This window comes from Ananas comosus, linkage group 23, assembly GCF_001540865.1.
Source record: "Ananas comosus cultivar F153 linkage group 23, ASM154086v1, whole genome shotgun sequence".
Taxonomy (NCBI): domain Eukaryota; kingdom Viridiplantae; phylum Streptophyta; class Magnoliopsida; order Poales; family Bromeliaceae; genus Ananas; species Ananas comosus.
This window is the reverse complement of record NC_033643.1, coordinates 4,087,362-4,109,659: the sequence shown is the minus strand read 5'-3', so window position 1 is coordinate 4,109,659 and position 22,298 is coordinate 4,087,362. Positions and strand designations below refer to the sequence as shown.

Sequence of the window (22,298 nt, the reverse complement as noted above, 5' to 3'; positions counted from 1 at the left end):
TAAAAACTTAAGAACTTGTATCGATTTACTTTAGTCTAAAAATCGGTATTTCATAATTAAATATGATAGTAAAAAATAATTAAGTATTTATGATGTCATGCTGAAGTCAATGGTTGAATTAGCTGTTTAACCAATAACATTTTTAGATTATTCTCCGACTCGGTATTTAAAGCATGGATACATTCCAAATTGCCAGTATCATTGCATTTTAAAAAATTCTCGCCTCATAAAAAAATAATAATAATATTATTATCATTAAAATTCCAATAATCTTTGCGGCACCTACCTCCCGAGAAACAGAACAAAGGTTCCCTTCAAACATTAGTTAAAATTAGCTTCACGTCATCAGAGCTGGGTTTTATCGAAAATAAGCATACGTCATGTTTAAAATGTTTTTTTTTTAGAGAGAAAGATAATATATTATCCGTTTCGTTTATTTTTTTGAAAAATAAACTTAGCTGGAAATATAAATCAACTAGAATTCGAACTTGGAATCTCGGGTACCAACCACCAAATCCTTTGCCACATACACTAGGGACAGTCGGTATGTTTAAAATGTTTTTCAAGCAGTGACTGTGGGTATATTCTGATTATCAAAATTTTTTGCATTATGCCTCTTACCAAAAGGTGTTAACATTTAACAATCACGGCTTTTTAAGGAACAGATGTTGCTGTAGCTGAAAATGGTTATCATCCTTCGGCCAATCAATCACCTTCTAAGTATTACAGAAAAATAAGCTAATAACAAAGGTGGACATAAATGCAATCCCATATATATCGCAGTATCGCAGATTTAGGCTTAGTTTGTTATTAAGATTCATTTTCGTACGGAAACAAACATGATATTTTTCTATCGTACTTTCTCATCGCACATAACGCAATTTCCTCGTAATCCTAGATATGATTCTAGTTGGGAAAAGCAATAATGGCAAAAAAGGGCTTGATCACTCAAGTGACATTTCGAAATGAGATATTCTTTAGTCTGCAATCATCCCCAAATTAGCTTCCGAAAATAATATTTTATAGATTAATTGCATACAGTTTTCTATAAACATATCAAATAGTAGATATATTTCTACAAAATTCAACTTTCATATTTATTTCTACAAAATTCTTAAGGGGTTTAAAATACCCCTGCTGTTAGAATTCGTTAGAAAAATATAGTTAACCATAGATAAAATACTTAATCCAGATTAATGATTAAGATAAATTGATCTTTTTACCCCTTTTTTATATTATTTGTGATGGTAGAAAAAAAGAAGATGATCGTTGGAGATTTTGGGAAAATATTTTTATATAATTCTAACAGTTTGGACTTTTGGAGGAACATATTTGTGATGACAAAAATGTCACTTCACTTATTTTTTGTTAAAAAATAAACAATTCTAGTTCTAAATATGAATATCACCGAACTTTCGGAAAAATAAATGTTAAAAATTAAACTTTGTAGAGATATATTTGCTATTCAATATTTTTATAAAAAGCTGTATAAAATTAACCTTTTTTATACGAGAAATTATTTGAATATTCAAAATATGCTTAGAGTCTCATATTATTCTACTGCCCCATTTTAACAAGTTTCGAAACATTCTAAGTACCAAAATTGTCATTTCACTTTGCAATAGTGTTAGTAAAGATCCATGAATCATTGATGACGCATTTGACAAACCCTTCCCTAATATAAGGTATTATATAAAAGGCTAAATTACAAAAAATCTCTCTGTCAAAACTCGATTTTTCACTTTCTCCTCTTGTCATTTAACCACCTATACTTTGCTCCTTTGTAAAATAAAAAATGTTCACAGGAGGGCACGGTGTGAACTGTGATGATAAAATAACCATTTTGCCTCTTACCATTTTGCCCCTCACTATGTTCACAGGAGAGAAGACTGAGTATATTTTTGGCATAAAAAATATATAATAATATTTTATAAAGGAAGCCCTAACGGATTACTAACGACAGGGGGCAAAGTGAACATTTTTCATTTTACAAGGGGGCAAAGTGTAGGTTTTTAAATGACAGAGAGGGAAAAGTAAAAAATCAAATTTTGACAAAAAGATTTTATGTAATTTAGCCTATATGCAATGACTCAAAAAGTTTCTGTAGATTAGGTGATTTCTTTCTACGAAAGCCCATTAGACTAAAACTGGACAGTGCCGCATTTAGCCCAAGTTATAGAGGCCCATGAGTAAGAAGACCCGGGGCACGTCTGGATATACTGACCGTCCCGACAGCAAGTGGTAAAAGGCTTGATAGTTGGTACCCGAGGTCCAAAGTTCGAATCCTAATTGATTCATATTTTCAACTAAGTTTATTTATAAATGAAATAAATAAAGCGGGGTAGCGTGCTGCCTATCTCTCAAATAAAAAAAAAATGGTCTGGATATTCCAAATTCTATCCAAATCTAAATCAGAGAGGGGCAAATTTATCTGATTTTACATAGATATTGTTTTAAATATGAATATCGAAAACAAAAAAATTGATGAATTTGGATTTGAGTATGGATTTTTTACTGCATTCGACCTAATGGGAAACTAATTTGAACACGAATTGATTTTACATTATATATATATATATATAGAGTGGGCTGGTATGCTTTCGTAAGCACGGAGGCCTCCGTGCTTACACTTTGTTTTCGATGTTCGGACTTTCGAATCGACGATCGGTTCCGTTAGAGTTGATCTAGAGATTTAAAGTACCAAGAAATTAAATTTTGCGATTTTTCGATATCATTTGCCTAGTGATCGAAGGGGCTCAAAATCAATAATTTTAACGGCCATGGTGAGCCGGTTGCAAGTTTAACGGTGTAGAAATATCCAAATCACGTGAAATTTTGATAGAAAATTCTTTATACCATATAAAACAAGATCAATAACTTTGATCTAAAATTTTAATGTCATATCATCATATTTTGTGAGATTTTTATTTTCAGCCGTTGATTTTGAGCCACTTCGATCACTAGGCAAATGATATCGAAAAATCGCAAAATTTATTTTCTAGATACTTCAAATACTCTAGATCAAGTCTAACGGAGCCGATCGTCGATTTGAAAGTCCCAACATCGAAAACNGGAGTGGATCGTCGATTCAGAAGCTCCATCATTGAAAACAACTTATGAGTACGAGGGCTCCAATACTCATAATAGTATAGTAGCCACGACCTATATATATATATATATATATATATATATATGTCTGTGTGTTTGATATTGTATTTAAATATGTATTTAAAAAAAAATTAGATTTAATGTAATATGCACTAAAATATTGTAAAGAGAAGTAATTATTTCAGGTTCAGATTTTGAGTTTGATAATCGGTTTGGGTTTGAATTTTTGAAAACTCGCCCAAATCCGACCAGATGACATCCCTATCAACAAATATTAAAAAAGCTATCAACGAATATTAAAAAAGCTACGACTTAGCTGATGGCATATAAATAAATTAATACACAAATTATGTTAAAATAAAACTATAGCCTTCTAAATGGGTGGTACACGGTAATTGTATATCTAGAGCATGTTATAGTGTTTTGGGTAAGCTTCAAATACCACCCCTATAGTTTTGTATTTTCTCACTTTAATATCATATGATTTAAAGTGTATTAAGTTAGTGTTCTGTGGTTTTTTTTTTTTCGTAAGCTGATCTGTTAATATTTCGTCAAATTATATATAAAAAAACTTCAGATACCCTACATAGGTTTATCGATATTCAATTTAGTACTCTTTAGTTTTACTTTTGTCACTAATTTAACGAAAAAAAATTAATGAAATGGGTAATAAAAAAAGAAAAACGAAATCACAGGACACTATCTTGATATATTTTAAATCATAGGGCACTAAAGTGAGAAAGTGCGAAATCATAGAGATGGTATTTAAAGTTTTCTTTTTTTTTTTTTTTTTTAGCTTTTGACTTTGAAAATGAAATGCTCTTGCTATTTCTTGTTCATTTGGTTAATATTAGTCAATTCAAACAACTGAAATATAAATCTAAGATCTTATTTGTTATTGACTATTGAGTGCTATCTAATACTATTAAATATTTAGAAATATGTTTATACATTTTTTTTTGGAAATGACAGAAAATATATAATAATTGAACAACTACATCTAATATTTCTTTAAAAAAAACAAATAATATTTTCTAATGAATTTGTAAACGTGCTACAAGACTATGTTATATGTTGTGAGAAAGTACAATAAAAAATAGCATATTGGGACATGTTTAGTTCATAATTGGAATGAAATTGAGAAATAAAATTAGATTGTGTTGACATGAAAAATGAAATGATAAGTAATTCAAAAAATATTTGAATAATTATTAGAATGAAAATCAGAATAGATAATTGGAACACGTAAGATTTTGAGAAAGAGTTTTGGTTAATTAAAATTAGAGTGATGAAGAGAGAGAAAGGACATGTATTTGTGGAAAAGGGCCCTGAGTAGTGTTTTCTGGTATTGACCTATCTAAAATTGGGTCAAATTCTCATTCCATAGAATAACGCATGAAAATTAATTTCTATAAAACAAACGATAACTAATATCTGTATCCAATTAAAATTTAAATATGCGGGTATGATTGCTGTTTTGTGATAAACCCGTTATTAATATTTTTTTTGATTTATTTGTACCGTCGGATTAAGCGGATTCGGTTGGATTTGATTTTCGGATTAATTATACTTTAATATTAGTTAGAGTAGGATTGAGATTTAATCCTAATTAATCACCTATAAATAGGTAATTTAGAGAGGATGTACGGCCAAAATAATAATAATAATAAATATTGTGGCCGGATTCTTTGTGCAAGCGTGGCCGTCGGTGGGAGCAAGATCCGACGATCGTGGGGAAAAGAGAAAAAGAGCGAGAGCGAGGAGCTGAGACGGCTGTAAAATCTCAATTTTAAAACGTGACAAATTTGTGAGCAGTAATAGAGATAAGTAAATAGCTACTTTTCTACAAACGGTAGAAAATATGCGGATCTCAGTGGGTTCGGAACACTGATTATTATTTGTTTTGTTTACTAGTTGTTGATACTTTCAAGTGGATTTTATAGTTATTATTGAATGGCGTGGCTTATTTATTTTACACATTATTATTATCATGATATATTGTTATTTATGACTGTTGCGGGCGAATTACTCAGAGAAGAGAGATTCATTCTCTACACGATTTTCGAGGAGGAACGACTCGTAACTGTAGCTCTCGTGATTAGAGCGACGGAGTGGAGATGCTCTAAATTATGACCGTTGTAGTTTCAAATTTAAAATTTACCATTAATCTTGAAATAGATTTCTTATTAAATATTGCGCTTACTTTTGTCGTCTACCGCCGATAGTCAGGACGTGTAAGATAATTGGTCGGCAAGAAGTTATTAGATAGATTTTAAATTTTGGACATATGATTTATTTTGATTTGAGGTTGATTAATTGGACATCTAGTAGTTATTGTTTAGTTTTATTTTAATAAATAAATTATTTAGTTGGTTGTTTTGGATCAATTTAAGTCTTTCCGTTTTTCAGATTCTTTTTCTAAATTCATGGCTGGTTGTTGCGATTCGGATCCGAGCATTCCGATCTGGGGCATGACAATTAGAGTCAGTAAATTTCACTTTGATTATAGAATCTAAAATAGGTGAATCAAACAAGTTCTTAATTATTATTCATACATAATACCATATTTGTATATCATAATAAGTTAGTTGGTCTAATAACATCAGATAATACTGAATACCAAATGAATCCTAATAAGTGGCGTATTATCGAATTTTAAAATTCCGCAATAAAAATAAATATTTTTAAAAAGATTAATAAGCGATTAATTGCCCACGGACAAAATCTCCAGATTTTAGAACGTCCGTGAACGAACCGTTATAGGGTAAAGGTTTTTAGCTGACGTGGTGGACGATGTCCAGGCAATAAACTTGGACGCTGGTGCGTGCTCCGTGTCCGCATGCGCCACCTATCCGGACGAGAGTGTCGTCCGATGGTCCGTTCGTAAATAAACCCAAACTCCGAGGGCATTTCCTGGCCCGCCGAATAGTAGGTATTTCGATGTCCTTGAAGGGGTTCGGACAAGGAAGAGAGAGAGAGAGAGAGAGAGGAGAGAGAGGGAGCGAGAAAGGGGAAAAGGAGGACTCGCTCTATCGACGTTAATGGCGGTTAGGGTTTTCTTTTCGCTCTCCTCCTAAAACCCTCCTCCCCTTCCCCCTCCCCCCCTACCCCCCACCTCTGCTCAATTCCCGCTCCCGATTCTTTTAACCCTAATCCTAATCCTAATCCTAATCCTAACCCTAACCCGATTCTTCGGCTACGCGCGCGAATTCGCCTCCGGAAGGAGCTACTAAGGCTTCTGCTCCATGGGACAGGGCAAGTCCCCCGGTTCTTCGAGCAGCAACATGCAGGTGAGCGGTTTCTAGGGTTTCGTGTGAGTTTTGCTTGGATTCTATGTTCTTTCCGATGCCCTAGATTCGCCGAGTAGGATCTAAGCTTTAATTTTTCTACTTCACTTAGACCTAGTTCTCTATCATGATCAGTTTTAGCTGGAGCGTTGGAGGTGTAGATTGCTGCAGCTAAGTGTGGTTATTGATCTTTTCTTGATTGTATGTTGAAGCTTATACGTATTAGTAAATTAGCAATAGGGCAATAGCTGAATTTGTTTCAACTGGTAGATTTCTTGGATTCCACAAAGGGAATTGGAACTTCTTGTTTTCTTTTCCCTGATGCATTGTTTGGATCAAGTGTAATCCTAATTTATTTCAAATCTTTCTAGGATATATATATATATATATATATATATATATATATATATATATATATATATATTGACTGCCAATTCTTAGGCGGAGCTCTAATTCTTGAATGTTGAATCGTTGATTTATGCTGTTGGAGTTTTATACTTGTTCTTTTGTTTTAGTTATTTCTATGAATATGTGTTTGTTTCGGTGATGTTATGCTTTGTTTGAGCATTGCGTTAAAACTCTGTGAAGTTATCTTGAGTGGCCATGGTTCCCATGGCTGATCCTAAAACTGGTAGGGTGAAGTTGAAGAATGGGCTTTTTTATAAAATGACCCTCCAAAAATTTCAAATTGGCAAAATAACTATATCAAAATTTTATTTGGAAAACTAACCCTCCTTTCGCCATGCTGGATTTTTGCTATAAAGGCGGTGAATGATTCACCGCCTTTACAGATATCATTCACCGCCTTCATAATATATATGTGAAGACGGTGAATCATTCACCGTCTTTGATTCACCATCTTATCTGTGTTTAACTTTAGGACTTAGACAAATTTCGATAAATTTGGGGTATTTTGCACTAAAGGCGGTGAATCATTCACCGCATTCATAGCAAAAATCTGACGTGGGGCCTACGTGGCGAAAGGAGGGTTATTTTTCCAAATAAAATTTTAACAGGGTTATTTCTCCAATTTTAAAATTTTGGAGGGTTATTTTATAAAAAAGCCCTTGAAGAATTCTAGCTATCGGTGGTTATTTCAATTATGTCATTCTTAATTTATGTTGTAAGTATTCAACTATGTCTAGTGTTTTACATGTCACGACTCATTTCTTAAGGTGGTAGGCCAATGTTTAAGATTTCTAGCATTTCTTGACCAAATAGTCAAGTAAAATGGCCCAAATTAATGCTGCTTAGGGGATGTATCGTTCCAAGTAAAAATTGTGGAAAATAATTTTCCGACGAAAAGAGTATTTAGTGGAAAAATTGTTTTGCGGCCTTTTATGTTTGGTTTACAGTGAAATGAAATTACTTTCTGGCCTATGCTCGTGTGGTATGCTACCAAAAAGTAAATGAGAAACTGTATAATATTTTTCTCGAAAATAATACATTTAAAGGTAAATTTTTAAGTGCAATTTCTCAAATTAAAAAGTAGCAAAGTGCAAATAGGCTAACTGACAAGCAAGTTAATTGAAGTCTATTTTATATTTTATACGGAAAAAAAAAGGATATTACTATCTAAATTTATTTATTTTTATATATAATTTATTTTTCATAAAATGTATTATGTTATGTTGATATGGTTGTTATTTAACACATATTTTGGATAATAGAGAAAGCTCTGAGAATGCTGAGCAAAATCTAATGCGGTCTAAGATTGTTGCGGGATCTCGTAGCTGTGGAAGGTGCGCGCTAAGTGTTCCTTTTCTGCTGTTTCCGAGCAGAAAACAAAAATGCTGGTTTTTTGAGAAATTTGTAAAAGCTTCTTATGCCAAATTTTCTTATGTTAAACTAATGAGCCTAAATCTTATTTCTAAGCTGAAAACGTGTTCCGGTTCACTTTTACAACAAACCTAACTGCTCCTTAATATTTCTGAAAATTCTGCTTAGCAAGTTAGATCAGATATATTATGTGGTTTAAAGCTACCGAATAGATGCAATAGCATTGTGTTCTTTGTGATTCTTCTTGACATTCTGGAGAACTCATTTTTATCTACTTTGCTTCTATTCATCGATTTCAACATCTTCTCTAGTAGTTTGCCAGGCTGTCTCGATTCATAGATAACATTTTCACATATATCCCTTTTATTAGGAAATATGTGTTGTAGATTTGCCGTATTCTTGGGGAAACCTACGGCCAACTATGTCTATTTTATGATTCTTTGGGATCTTCAAGCATTCTTCTGTTTATCTCAATTTGCTAACAATGGTCAGTTATTTTGTGAGGCCCGCTATGGTAGTTAAGATAGAGTTTGAGTTAAACATTATTATCCATTAATATTTTTCTTTTTATATGTTATCTTCTATTGTTCTCAGTTGTTTTATAATGCCGGTACATGCGCAATAAGGTCCTTATAATTTCTTTTACACGTCCATTTCATTCCAAGCTCAAATTCTGTATTTGTTTTGGTGCTTTTGCTGTTGTCTTTACATTGCAAGCTCAAATTCACTGACTGGTTTGAGAAATGTTTCAGCGTGTAAAAGTATACAGATTGAATGATGATGGAAAATGGGATGATCAGGGAACAGGGCACGTTTCTGTTGAATACATGGAGGTTGGTTTTGGTAATTCATTTTGTAGTTGATATATATCTCTATTTCGTTAATGAATATGAGCAACCTTTTGACATTTTGACATGTCCTATGATGTCTGTTTATTTTAAAAGTTGTCCTTATGCATTTTCTTATGCTGAAGTAGTTTTGTTAATTCTTGTGACTGATATTGTGAATTTGTGATTCTGGTCAGTTAGAATTTGTTGTTTATTTTTCATTGAAGACGTAGATATAAGTTTTATGACCCAAGCAGAACTGTACTAGAAGTGGAATTATGGAAATTAATAGAAATTCTAGAATAGAAGAGTTCAGGAATATTTTGATGCCATATATGAGGGGATGTGCTTAAAATCTTTGGCAGATGCAGGATACAGTACACTTGAAGTATTTGCTTTGCTAAGCTGTAGGGATTTCAATTCCACAGTTGCACTGAATCTAATTGAAAAAAAATTATTGTCAAAATATAATTGTGAGGTACATTAAACAATATTTAGTTGAAATAAATTGGAGATTCCTGCCACTTACATCAAACGATGATGATTGGAAAGAACAAATTCTAGCTGATCCGAAGCACTTGCATATAAATGCAAGTGACCATACCCTACTTGACCAGGATCATGTCCCATGCTGCTTATGCATAAATGATCTTTTGCATATGAATGATTCTGGTCACTTGCATATAAATGATTCTGGTCAGCTAGATTCATATCATGGCACAGCAGCACACAGCGTGCGAATGTCGGCATGCTTCCTTGTGCCAATGGCACGCCACTGGCACATTGGCATGCATAAACACATTTTTTTTATCGAATTCTCATAAAAAACGAGCTTTTTAGATTGTTTTAATTTCTCAATAGCTATATGAATGGCTTAAATGTTATATCTCATGCAATTTAGTAAGAATAGAGTCATAAAGATCTTAATAACTATATATATATATATATTATATAAGTGTATGCATGAAAACAGAACTATTGGGTAAAGATTTATAGAGGAACACTTTCATAGGCAAATTCGCTGCGGCTAAAGATCTTCTTCTCTGTATTTCTTTTTCACTAAAAGATGATCTCATTTGCAATTGAGCTCACTAATTGCAACAAATGTTAGTAGATTTACAAGATTTACATATTTCAAGTATGGAGAAACCTTTGTAAAACTTTTCACCCTAAAAAAAAGACATTAAAAACTCAAAAAAAGCCATTTTGTTGATATAGTGTTGGCATGCCCCCGTGCCATGTGAAGGCATGGTCTCGGCATGGTACTGCGCAGGCAGCAAGGGCGGCACAGTCGTCATGGGCAATCCTTGGATTTTACATAATTAGTATTAATAGTTTGATAGGCTTTGGCAGGATCCCAGGCATATTTTAGCATCAGGTACTTAATGTTTTTCCCAGCAGTTAAATCGAATTATTTTATGTGCTGAATGCACCTTAGAAACAAGAAGGGCTTATGATTGTTTTCCTTACTTCAATGTTGTCAAGCCATTAAATATTGTTTTTATTGCTAGTTTGCTTTTGTAAGAACCTTGCGTCTTTCTATAGGTAGGAACATGGTGCCCTAGTGCCAAAAAACCAATGATGTCAAGACATGTAATTTTGTCATATTGCTTATTCGAAGGAAGAATTTTGCTTGTTATATCTTAAGTTTGGGATGTAGTTTGGTTATGAGGAGTTGATGATTTGCAGAGGTCAGAAGAGCTTGGTTTGATTGTTGTTGATGAAGACGATAACGAGACCTTACTTGTGCATAGCATCTCCTCTGAGGATATTTATCGAAGGCAAGAAGGTGAAAGATTTGCCAAATTGTGTTTGTTGAAGATGATTTTTATTTTATTTAACGTTACGTAGTAATCAAGATATGTAAATTCCCTAACAAATTTTGGCAGACACAATAATTTCGTGGAGAGACCCAGAGTTAGGTACAGAATTGGCATTGAGCTTTCAGGAGGCTACTGGATGCTCCTATATATGGTACTTACACAATAAACCCATTTTCTTCATTGGTAATTGTATTTCAATTCATGTTTCTGTTGTTTCATGTAGGGACAACATCTGTGGAATCCAGAGAAACCTACAATTTACTACTCTTGGAAGTAAGTATATTAATAATTGCATTTTGTTCTTCCCATTACTTAGGTCATGTCCTCTCTATTTGACAATTTCTAACAGATCTTGAGATCGGTCCTCGTCCAGCAATGGCACATGTAGAATCTACTGGCGCAATACACGCGAATGGTATTTTTAGCCGGATTCTTGTCCTTTATACATGATAATAATGAAACACGACGACTCTTTATCAAGTGTGCTTACTTTGCTGCTTTAAGTGATACCTTTTTGCTGCATATTTGAATTTGGTTCATGATTGTGGATTTCCTATTGGAAGGATTAATGCTAGGTGCAATAGAAGATCGACTCGAACTTAATTTCCATTTCTTTCTTCTCCCTGCTCTAGCCCTTCAGATATGAACCATTCTAGTAGAGCTATAAATACACAATGAATAAGGAAAGTACTGAAAAAGGATAATATCTGAAAATTGCTGGAATAATCTTCTTGAATCGATAACTCACTTTTATTCGTCTAAATGGAAGGCTCATCTTTGCTCTTAAATCAAGCTTGTTGCTGCAATGTTTGGCATCAATGTAGATCTTGTTGGCATTCTATTACTGTGGATTAAACTTAAGTTGAAGCTGAAAATTCTCAGAATATTTATTTTTTGATTTCTAAGTAAATCAATAGAGTGAAAAAATTGCGGAAAGAAAATAAGCGGGTCTATAGGTGTGGAACTGTGGAGGTCCTTGAAACTTTATCATCTAAACCTGCTGTTTGCAGACACAGTAATACAAAATGACACGTTCGGAAAGTGGTTTGCTGGTATAATTGCTACTAGTTTGACTGGTTTGAGTTTGGCAAGTAGATAGTATTCTTGATGGTACAAACTGGACCACTAGTTGATAGGATTTTTGGCCACTTACAATTAAATGATCTATAGAATTCATGCCATAAATACCTTTCATCATCTTTACTTCTTTACTGTCATCCCAACTCAAGCACTTAACTTCATGGGATCAACTGGAGCATTTCTTAAAAGTGAGTCAAGCTCAGATATATGTCATATTTTTCTGATGAATTGCTAATTTAGTTTATATTTGTTATAAGTTTGTTTCTACTAAGTATTTAAGGTACTGGGTAGTTCTTTCCATGAAACCTGCAAGGGCAGTTGAAAAGCAGACATATCACTGCTACCTGTTGCAGCATATGCTCATTAGCATAGACACTGTGCTGTGTAGTTGGGATTTTGGCATGGCATAGCCCATTCTAATCCCCTATGATCTCTAAAATCTTCTTTTTCTGCGAGTTGAACTGACATCCACAGTTTGCAATCAATTCAGCAATGACTTCACAAAGGGGTACTTAACAATATTTGTATATGCTCGTTTTGAATGACCCTTGGATTCTCGATTTTTTTTGATTATTAATGTGAAATCTTCTTGTTTACGGTTCCAAAATAGTTTAAATGAGTTTCATTTGCGCTATTAGTTATATTTATGAAGCCCATCTTTGTTTTTTGTTCTGTTTTGGGACTACTTTAAGTTGGATAACTTATTGTTGGAAGTATTTCTTACTTTCATGATTTCTACATATAAAGGCTCATAGTAGTTGCACTAGTACTCATCATTGATTTTCTTTGCAGATGAGTCATTTCGCACTGTTAATAGTGAATTGAGAGATCTTCCAACTGTTGAATTGTCAACTCTTCCTCAAATTTTGAAGGTTTGCTTGATCTTTTTGACAATTATTTTAACGATCCTGATATTTCTACTTGTGATTTCCATCTTTATCAATTAGTAACTGAATTGTTTAACCTTTTTTCTCATTTCACCTTATATGAGAGCAATTTGTTTTCTGAACTTGTGCATAATGCTGTGTAGTATATTGCATCATCTGTTTTTTCTGAAGATGCATAATTTTTTATTGTTATAAATAATTTTTATTGTTATAAATAGGCAGAGTTTGCTGTTCCTTTGTATATGGCATTCCTGGGTGTGCCTTTTTTCTTGTTTGTTCATTTTTGAGTCTTGATCAAGGATTTAAGTGCCCATCGGCACGGGCTGTATTTATTGTACTGTATCGCAAGGATTTAAGTGCCTATTGGCACGCTCCATATCTATTGTGCCGTATCGTGCCAACAATATATTGGCACGATACAGCCCCTGTGCCGATGACACAGCTTAAAACCTCTATTCTTTAAATTAGTAATTAATTTTCTCAATAAAGTTCAGAAGATTTGATAAAAAATACATAATTATTAGGGATACTTGCCTATATACCCCTCATACGTTTGGAAATATTCGATTTACCCCTACTTTTTTTTTTCTTTCTAAAATACCCCTCATATGTTCCACCGTTATTCCAAAATACCCCTGCAGTTATCCCCTGTTAGCTTGACTCGGGTTAAACATGGGTTAAATGTATACTATAGTTAAAACCTAAATAAAATACCTATTTTGCCCCTATCTTATTATACTAATCCCTTAACCTATCCTCTCTTTCTCTCACAACTGGTCTGCTCACCACCGCCGCCAACCTCGGCCCCGGCTCCGCTGCTTCCACCTCGCCTCATCTCCTCCCAGACCATCCTCCGCCTCCACCTCGCCTTATCTCCTCCCAGACTATCACCACCTCCCACACCTCCACCTCCAACACCCCTCTCGCCGCTCTCGTCGTCGTCCTCCTCCGCCGCTCTCGTCGTCTTCCTTCTCCTCCGCCGCCGCCTTGGCCGGTGCCGGGAGCCTATGGATTTGTTGAATCGTCGTCGTCCTCCTCCTCCGACCTCTCCCTCCTCAACTCCCACGCCCACGCCCACCCTGACGATGCCCGCACGCTCCGCCTGCACCTGCCCAAGGCTGAGGTCGCCCGTCTCATGCACGAGAGCACCGACGCCGCCGACGCCGCCCGCAAGATCATGGACCTCTGCGTTGCCCGCAACCAGCACCCCTCCCCTACCATGCCCGACCGCGCCACGCCCACGCCCTTGCGAACGTCGGAGCGCGGCGCGCTCTCGCCCTCGCGGACGCTCGACCGCCGCGTGCCCTCACCCTTGCGGACGCCGGAGCGTGGGTGTGCGCGGTCCATGAGGCCGGTTTGGCCTCGTGGACCGGATGAGAGGGAGGTCCACCGTGGACCTCCCTCTCATTATACCCATATATATATATTTTATTTATAAATATATATTCATATAGTAGTATTTTATTTATATATAGAAATATTATTATATAATATTTTATTTATAAATTTGTAATTATTTATTAATATTTTTAAATATATAACGCTTATATATTATTAATATATGTTTATTATAATTTTAAATATATTTAATCTATTATAAAAATTATAATAATAACATATATAGTATATTAATTATTATATATTTATTATATAGCCGAATTTTTGATCCCGAATTTTTAATTGGTGAACGTATAATACCCGTATAAATCACGTATCTGAATAATTGCCGAATCCGTTTTTTAGCCGTATTTTAAAACGAATTTAAAAATTAAAAGACGAATTTTATCCGAATTATATCTGTACCAATTTTTTGCTGAATCCGAATTAACTAACTATGCCTCCAGCCACTAAGGTTTGTCTAGCTGCGATTGATCTCATCCGTTTATCTGCTCGCTCCCGACGTGCTTAATTAATTAATTGATATTTGAAGGGCAAATAAGAAAAATGTTTGCTATATGAAGGGTATATAAGATAAGTTAGTTACGGTACAAGGGTATATTGGAATGGGCAAAATGGTAATTTTTCAGAGATAACGGCAGCTAATTGACGGAACTTAACTCCAGGGGTATATTAGAAAGACTTGGAACATAAGAAGGGTATTTTCAATATTAGCCTTCTAAGAGGGATAAATAAGAAAACCAGAAACTTTTCAGGGGTATATAGGTAATTGCCCCTAATTATTAATTAGAATATTTTGTTGCTAAAGAAAATTAAATATTTCATGCCATTATGTGTCGGCACACATGTATTTTTTGTGATCAGTACGCATCAGCGCGGTCCGTTATGCACTGTGCCGTACCGTGCCGACAAGTTTCCGACACGACCCCGTGCCACTGCACTTAAATCCTTATTGTATTGTAACAACAAGATACTGGCACAATACAGCCCTCGTGCCAATGGCACAGCTCAAAACCCTCTTTTCTTTAAATTAGTAAGTAATTTTCTCAATGAAGATCAAAAAATTTGATAAAGATACATAATAAGAAATAAAAAATTTTATTGCTAAAGAAAATAAATATTTCATATCATTATGTGTCGGCACACATGTATTTTTTGTGACCGGCAAGCATCGGCACGCACCGTGCCGGCAAGTTTTCTGCACGACCTGTGCCATGACACTTAAATCCTTCGTCCTGGTACTCTTATTATTTGTCAACTAGTTAGTCTGTTGAGATAGTCCTTAACCAGTACTCTTGCCAGTTGGGTAGTAAAAACATGTAGTGGTAAAATTTATATAGATATTGCAAGTTGCTCCTGTGGCAAATAAATTATTCATAATGCATATAGCTGTGATGCCCTCGACAAATATTACCATTTAAATCTGAAACACTCATATGACATCAAATTGTGTTTCATATTTTCAGTATAAATTTTCTCCTTTTGAATTTAGTGTAGTTAATTATATGTTTAGTTTGCAAATTTTTGTTCAGTAAATTTCTTTTTTCGTTCCTTTTGATCTGTGTTTAACTAATCTTTTTTTTCTGATTGTGATATATGTATATGATTTTGTTGATGTAATTGATCATAATTTGCAGACTATTCTAGAGTGCAGCATTACAGACCAGTTGCGAGTGGCAGAATTAATATCTCAAGATGTAAGATTCTTGCAAACATTTCTAACTGTAAACTTTAGGATTATGTAGTATGTTGGGACAGTACACAGTATAAAGCAGCTCTCAGGAGATATTTTTCACTCTCTTAAAAGCACAGTTTGGAGGCTATAGAATTGAATGAGATAGGTATTCAATATCACACCCTTCTAGCACTTTCAGAATAAAAAATTAAGAATATGCTCCCTTTCTTGAAAGAACAAACTAACGAGGTTGCTGTTTGCCAATTACTATATCACTTAAATGATGGAATCTCTAATTAGGGTTGAATGCTAAGTTATTATCATAAAGAAGAAATCTAGAATCTAAAGGCTAAACGGCAAATTGTTCTAAATTTATTTATCATTTTCTTTGTACATCGAGGCATCAAGATGGGCAGGAAATCATCTTTTGTTGATAAATTTTGAAAATATATGAGAAGTATCCCAACAAGGGCAATGTGCACTATATGATATCAACTAAGCCACTTCGTCTCTACTCGAACCGTGATTGACGTTCCCTCGTTCAAATTAAGGCTAGGCTATAACTGCGGTCTACTCGTTTCATGTCTACCCGAAGGGTTCAACTCGTGCTTTGAGAGACTATAACGTAGTTTCACTCGGCAAGTAAGATATATGTGGTAGCCATTGGGCTCAGTCTCCATAAAGAGCCACTCAGCTGTTACTTTGGTAAAGTATGTTGCTTGCACCTGAGCTACCAGGTTAATTTACTGTGATTAAGAAGTTGGAACTGGTGTATTAGGGTTCTTCTTTCAATTTTTTGTTATTATGATTTTAGGTTTCACTCCCTTAACCTTCTACAAAGTAATCTTTCGTATGATGATCCTCGAGTTGTATGATCTCATTTTAAAATGGTGAAAAAAAATATAATTGCCTGTGTAAGAGGAAATCTTGAAAGCTATTGAAGTAATGTATTGTATTTGATTCTATTGTTTTGTGTATCTTTAGGTTGATAAATGATCTTTTATATTTTCTTCTTAAATATTGCAGCAAGAGTTTTTCCCAAAGTTGATAGACCTATTTAGAATGTGTGAGGATTTAGAAAACATGGATGGTCTTCACATGATTTTCAGATTGGTCAAGGCGATTAGTAAGTTTATGCTTATTTTGTTTCATCATGTGTTTCCTCAAGTATGTTATTAACGGTTTATGTTGGTCATTTGCAGTTTTACTAAATAGCACAACAATCTTTGATAGGATTTTCTCCGATGAGTATATTTTGGATATTATTGGTGCCCTTGAATGTAAGTATATGTCATCTCTTGTTACTTCTTATCTCTCCTTATTCTGCATCTATCCTATTAATGACATCCTTGTGATTGTACATTTTTTGTTGAATTCAATTCATTTTGTTGGTCAGGTCTGTGTTCTCTTTTATGCAGCCTCTTTTTCCCAATCTTCTAATGATTTTTTCTTTTCAATGATTTGTATTTGTGTTGATGTTGGATGTCAAGTATGTTATTCTGTCGCGATTATTATTTGTTGCACCCTTGCTATTATGTGTATTCATTTGTATCCGTCTGTGCATTTCTTTATTCTTTATCACCCTGCAGATGGCGTACTGTGTTTTGCTGTCTCTCGGGTGTTGGTATTATAGCTTAGATATTTAGCTTGATGGCTTTGTTGTTTTATGGTTGATTTTGCAACTTCGTTTTAGTGTTGGCTAATAGATGAATGTTGCTTGTTTGGTCAAATATATTTGTACATTTGATGGCTGCTAAAATTTTGAATGAACATAAGCCATACATTGTGCTATATAATGATGCCAAAAAATAGTGTAATTCACTAAGTTGAGATACTTCTACATAAAAACAAGATTGTTAACAACAGTATGTTCTGCAACTTAAAAAGGAGAACACTTCTGTATGCACAACTTAAAAGGAGAACACTTCTCTATGCATATATTGAAGCTGGTGTACAAAGCTTCAAGAAACCTTGGTGAGTAAGATATGGTGATCACCCTCTCTTGGCCAAGCCTTAATCATATCTCAGTTTCCAATCAGCTTCTGGAAGTCATTTCTCAGCCCTGATCGCACTCTTCTGGTGCCTCATTTTTGTCGTCATTCTTTCCTTTGCATAATTTTATAGGTTCTTTTTTTTTTTTTTTTCCAGTTTTCACTTCATGTGTTTCTAAGAATTTGCGTGGTGGCATTTTCAAAGTGGATCTTCAGTGTCATCTTTAGTATTTAGCATGCAGGATTTGCCATTCTTTTTTCCAGACTTGTACATTTAACAAGACAACATTTGTTTGCTTTTGGTGCTTTCTTTGTCATAATTTCTTTTTGATGGAGTCTGTCATATTTAGACACCAGCATCTACCTTTGAATATGTAATGCAAGGTTTTGTCAAGTTTCTGTGATAGACTTTTTATACTGTTGAGTAGGCCATGCGCACTTTTGTCATTGGTAGATGTGACAGGTATCTGAAATAGTATTTTTGTTGTGATTTTTGTACCATTAGTAGAATATGTATTATGTATAATGATGTCGGCTATCCTTTTTGATATACGTTCGTAGATGATCCAGAAGTCCCTAAGGTGCAGAATCACCGTGCTTTTCTGAAAGAGCATGTGGTTTTTAAGGAGGTAAATTAATTCTCAGGTGCATATATGCTTATCTATTTATACTATCTTTTGATCTTACACGTCCATTATCTTGCAGGCTATCTCTATTAAAAATGCTTCGGTGTTGTCGAAGATACACCAATCATATCGAATTGGTTATATAAAGGTTAATTTGTGTCTAACTTGCTCTCAGTTGCTTGAATATTGTTATAGGTTGGTTCTCATTGTTGCCTTACCAATTGTAGGATGTTATTTTGCCGAGAATACTGGATGACGCTACGATAGCAACTCTTAATTCGATTGTTCATGCTAACAATGCTGTTGTGAGGATTACATTATCCACTCTTGTATTTCTAGCATATATTTCATTTCTTTCTTTTGTTTAGTGATATATTATTATGGTGCAGGTCATATCTTTGCTCAAAGATGATTCTTGTTTTATCCAAGAACTATTTGCAAGGATGAGATCTTCCAGTATATCTGCTGACTCGAGAAGAGATTTGGTACTATTAAAAATGCACAGATGATTTCTAATTAGTTGTATAAATTTCTTTGCTATGTTCTTATGTTTAGTAATTAATCATTCTAGCTTTTGTTTGTATTTGATTAGGCTAATATCCAGTAGTGTAGTTGTGCAATTTTCCTTTTCCCGGCCTATGCTTGTTTGCTGTTTCGTATTTTCTTTTGAAAATGAAGTAGTCTGGTGTAGTGGAAAATGATTGATTTGTTGTATTGCAGTTGCCTTTATTTCTGCTGACTCTGTTGTTTATTGTGGAGCAGGTTTTGTTCTTGCATGAGTTTTGCTCTCTAAGTAAAAGTTTGCAGTTGGTGCATCAGTTACGCCTATTTCGGTGGGCTATTTTCTTTAGTGTATTCCTTTTTTTTTTTGGGCCAATTTCTTTTCCTTTTATATCGGGGTATCTATTATTATTTGGGGCCAAATTGTTCCTTTTTTCTTTCCATATGTTTGATAGCCTTATAGGATTTTTTGGATCCATAACACTTGTGAGGCTCTCTAATATTCAGTAGGCTGATAATAAAGAAGCATACTGGTTTAGCTGTAATATTTGGGCTTGCAATCATATTATTGCAGATCTGACTTTTAACAACAGCTGCTTCAGGCAAAAAAGAAAAAAAAAAGAAATTAAGTTGCTGTAGGTAATTTCTCCAAATGCTCCCTTCCAGTTTCTTACTATTTTTGGAACCATTACTGAGTGATGAACTTATTAGAAAATAAAAGAGGTTAGTGCTGGTGAATTTAGCATTTCTGGATGTGCAGGAATATTAGATAATAACCTGGGATGAACTGCCTGTAAGATATGGTGCATATTATGGGCGCAGAGATTTGTTTGTTGGAGAAATCGCTGTGTGCTTTTTTGCACGTAGGGTGCATATGGGTGTAAAGTGATAGACTAGATCTTATTTAAGTTTCTTTTGCCTGATGGCATTATGTATATCTGAATTAATATCTGTATTAACGAGCTCTATTTTTGGATATACTGTGAAGTATGTTCTTTTTAGAATGTCTTATGATTATTTATTTTCAGGGATCTTGCCAATGAAGGCATTTTTGATATCATCACTAATGTACTGCAGAGTCAGGATAAGAAGCTAGTGTCTGCTGGGTAATTGATAAAATGAATATTTAGTTTCAAAATCAATATGTTTCACTTGTTACTTTTCAAACTACCTACAGTTCTTAAATCACTTTCCTTCTTGAATTGCAGGGCAGATATCCTTGTACTCTTCCTCAATCAAGATCCTAATCTTCTTAGAACGTATATCATTCAACAAGACGGGTATTCTCTTCTTGGTCTCCTGGTAAGCTAGCTGATATGTTTTTTGACTTGCATGTGATGCATGCTCTTCTGTCTAATTTACTTCATTCACTTTGCTGGCTTAATTAAGGACCTTCTGATTTTGCTTATATGTTCCTGTGATGTTGCATCTTCGCTTCATTCTTTAATTATTTGGCAAGTTGGAGTGATGTATAAACTGCTGCTTTTGAAAAATGATAGATTTTGTCTATCTTGACAGTTTTGGTGTTTTAAAAATATTTATAGCGTATAAAGTATCTCGCTAAAGTCTTTGATTTGAATCATGGTTTCTGCCAGTATCTCAATCTCTTTTTCGATCCTTGCATTGCTCTTGGCAAAAGAGCATGCTGAACTATTTGTGAAGCATGATCATGAATTACACCTCACAAAATCTCCTATGTTCAGGTTAAAGGTATGATAACTGACTTTGGTGAGGACATGCATTGTCAGTTCCTTGAAATCATTCGGATTTTGCTGGACTCATATAATATGTCTGGATCACAGGTGCTTTAATACCCTTTTTCTCACTGGTGCTTTTGTAATCCAATTTCTGATTGTTATTATTATGTTATTACATGCTTCATTTGCTGTTGAGTTCTACATATAAGTTGGTTTGAGTGTACAAATAGTGGAAATTTAGATTGAAATGCATAGTATCTGACCTGTGCAGCTTCTATAATCCGCTTTTTCTTTGGGTTTTTCTTTTCTCGCCCTTCTGAGTCGACTTTTTTTTTGGGGGGTGGGTTTTTTTGTTTTTTTTTTTGGTGGTGGTGGAAACATATTGAATTTGGCTAAACTANGTGGGTGGGGTGACCTTTCTAATAATATTGGCTTTTCGAATGTAGTTTTTTTGGTTAGTTTATTTCGTGTCGAATTTGCTTGAATAGTCAGTGATGATACTTTTTCTCTTGTTGCAGCGTGACACATTGATTGAGATTTTCTATGAAAAGCATCTGGACCAATTGATAGATGTTATAGCATCATCTTGTCCACCAAAAAACAGTTCCCGCACTGGGGGTAAATCGTATGGAGTTGGTAGAGGACTTGAATCGTATGCTACAGCTAAGCCTGAAATTTTATCAAACATCTGCGAGCTGTTATGTTTCTGTGTGATTCATCATCCCTACAGGATAAAGTAATTTTATGTGAACCAAACCATTTGGTTTTCTTGATCTACTAGTTTCAAGCTTGCATACCTTGAATTCTTGAACTAAATTGGTGCAAATTCCATTTTTGTAGGTGCAACTTTCTTATGAACAATGCTATAGAGAAAGTTCTACTTCTAACTTGTAGAAGAGAAAAGTTCCTGGTTGTGGCAGCTGTTCGTTTTATGCGAACAGTTGTTTCACGAAATGTGAGTGATTTTGTTTTTCCTCTCTAATTGGTGCACTAGCTATTTTGAAATGGTTGTGTTAATATTGTTTTCTTCTTCGCCATGCTTTGGGATGTGGTCTATCAAATTAATTTATACTTTGCTTATTTTTGTTGCAATGATTTTGGACACTACAACTGTTTGCTAGTGAACTCACCTCTATATCTAACGATTACATTGTTAGGTTCCCCTATTGTGTATGAGGATTGGGTTCGAGCTCAATCTTCCTGGACCACTATTTCTATTTAGGGCTGGCAAATGAGCGAGCTAGCTCGTGTTCGGCTCGCTCGAGCTCGGCTCGAATTAATTTCAAGCAAGCTTGAGCCTAAATTTAGGCTCGAAATTAATTTCAAGCCGAGCTTGAGTATTACTCAGCTCGCTCGAATTAAGCTCGATAAGCTCGAAATATATATATATATATACATATATATATATATGTACATATATATATATGTACATATATATATATGTACATATATATATATGTACATATATATATATATGTATATATATATATATATTTCGAGCTTATCGAGCTTAATTCGAGCGAGCTGAGTAATACTCAAGCTCGGCTTGAAATTAATTTCGAGCCTAAATTAAGGCTCAAGCTTGCTTGAAATTAATTCGAGCCGAGCTCGAGCGAGCC

General features: G+C 34.5%; 1 protein-coding gene across 4 annotated transcripts in view; it reads left to right on the top strand.

Moving 5' to 3' along the window:
* Positions 6,076-22,298, top strand: part of LOC109727927 (serine/threonine-protein phosphatase 4 regulatory subunit 3) — a 22,696-nt gene continuing 6,473 nt past the window's right edge. For 2 of the 4 annotated variants that reach the window (XM_020258153.1, XM_020258152.1), the window contains exons 1-21: positions 6,076-6,398; positions 8,927-9,007; positions 10,547-10,594; positions 10,691-10,790; positions 10,891-10,975; positions 11,048-11,097; positions 11,174-11,239; positions 12,697-12,776; positions 15,827-15,886; positions 16,891-16,990; positions 17,067-17,144; positions 18,417-18,484; positions 18,561-18,629; positions 18,709-18,786; positions 18,871-18,966; positions 19,244-19,314; positions 20,011-20,088; positions 20,191-20,284; positions 20,686-20,784; positions 21,198-21,415; positions 21,520-21,634. In XM_020258153.1, the coding sequence (XP_020113742.1) occupies positions 6,354-6,398; positions 8,927-9,007; positions 10,547-10,594; positions 10,691-10,790; positions 10,891-10,975; positions 11,048-11,097; positions 11,174-11,239; positions 12,697-12,776; positions 15,827-15,886; positions 16,891-16,990; positions 17,067-17,144; positions 18,417-18,484; positions 18,561-18,629; positions 18,709-18,786; positions 18,871-18,966; positions 19,244-19,314; positions 20,011-20,088; positions 20,191-20,284; positions 20,686-20,784; positions 21,198-21,415; positions 21,520-21,634 (1,779 nt within the window). In that variant the 5' untranslated portion in view covers positions 6,076-6,353. The remainder of the gene's footprint in view (positions 6,399-8,926; positions 9,008-10,546; positions 10,595-10,690; positions 10,791-10,890; positions 10,976-11,047; positions 11,098-11,173; positions 11,240-12,696; positions 12,777-15,826; positions 15,887-16,890; positions 16,991-17,066; positions 17,145-18,416; positions 18,485-18,560; positions 18,630-18,708; positions 18,787-18,870; positions 18,967-19,243; positions 19,315-20,010; positions 20,089-20,190; positions 20,285-20,685; positions 20,785-21,197; positions 21,416-21,519; positions 21,635-22,298) is intronic. The other 2 variants (XM_020258150.1, XM_020258151.1) reach the window with 2 other exon arrangements.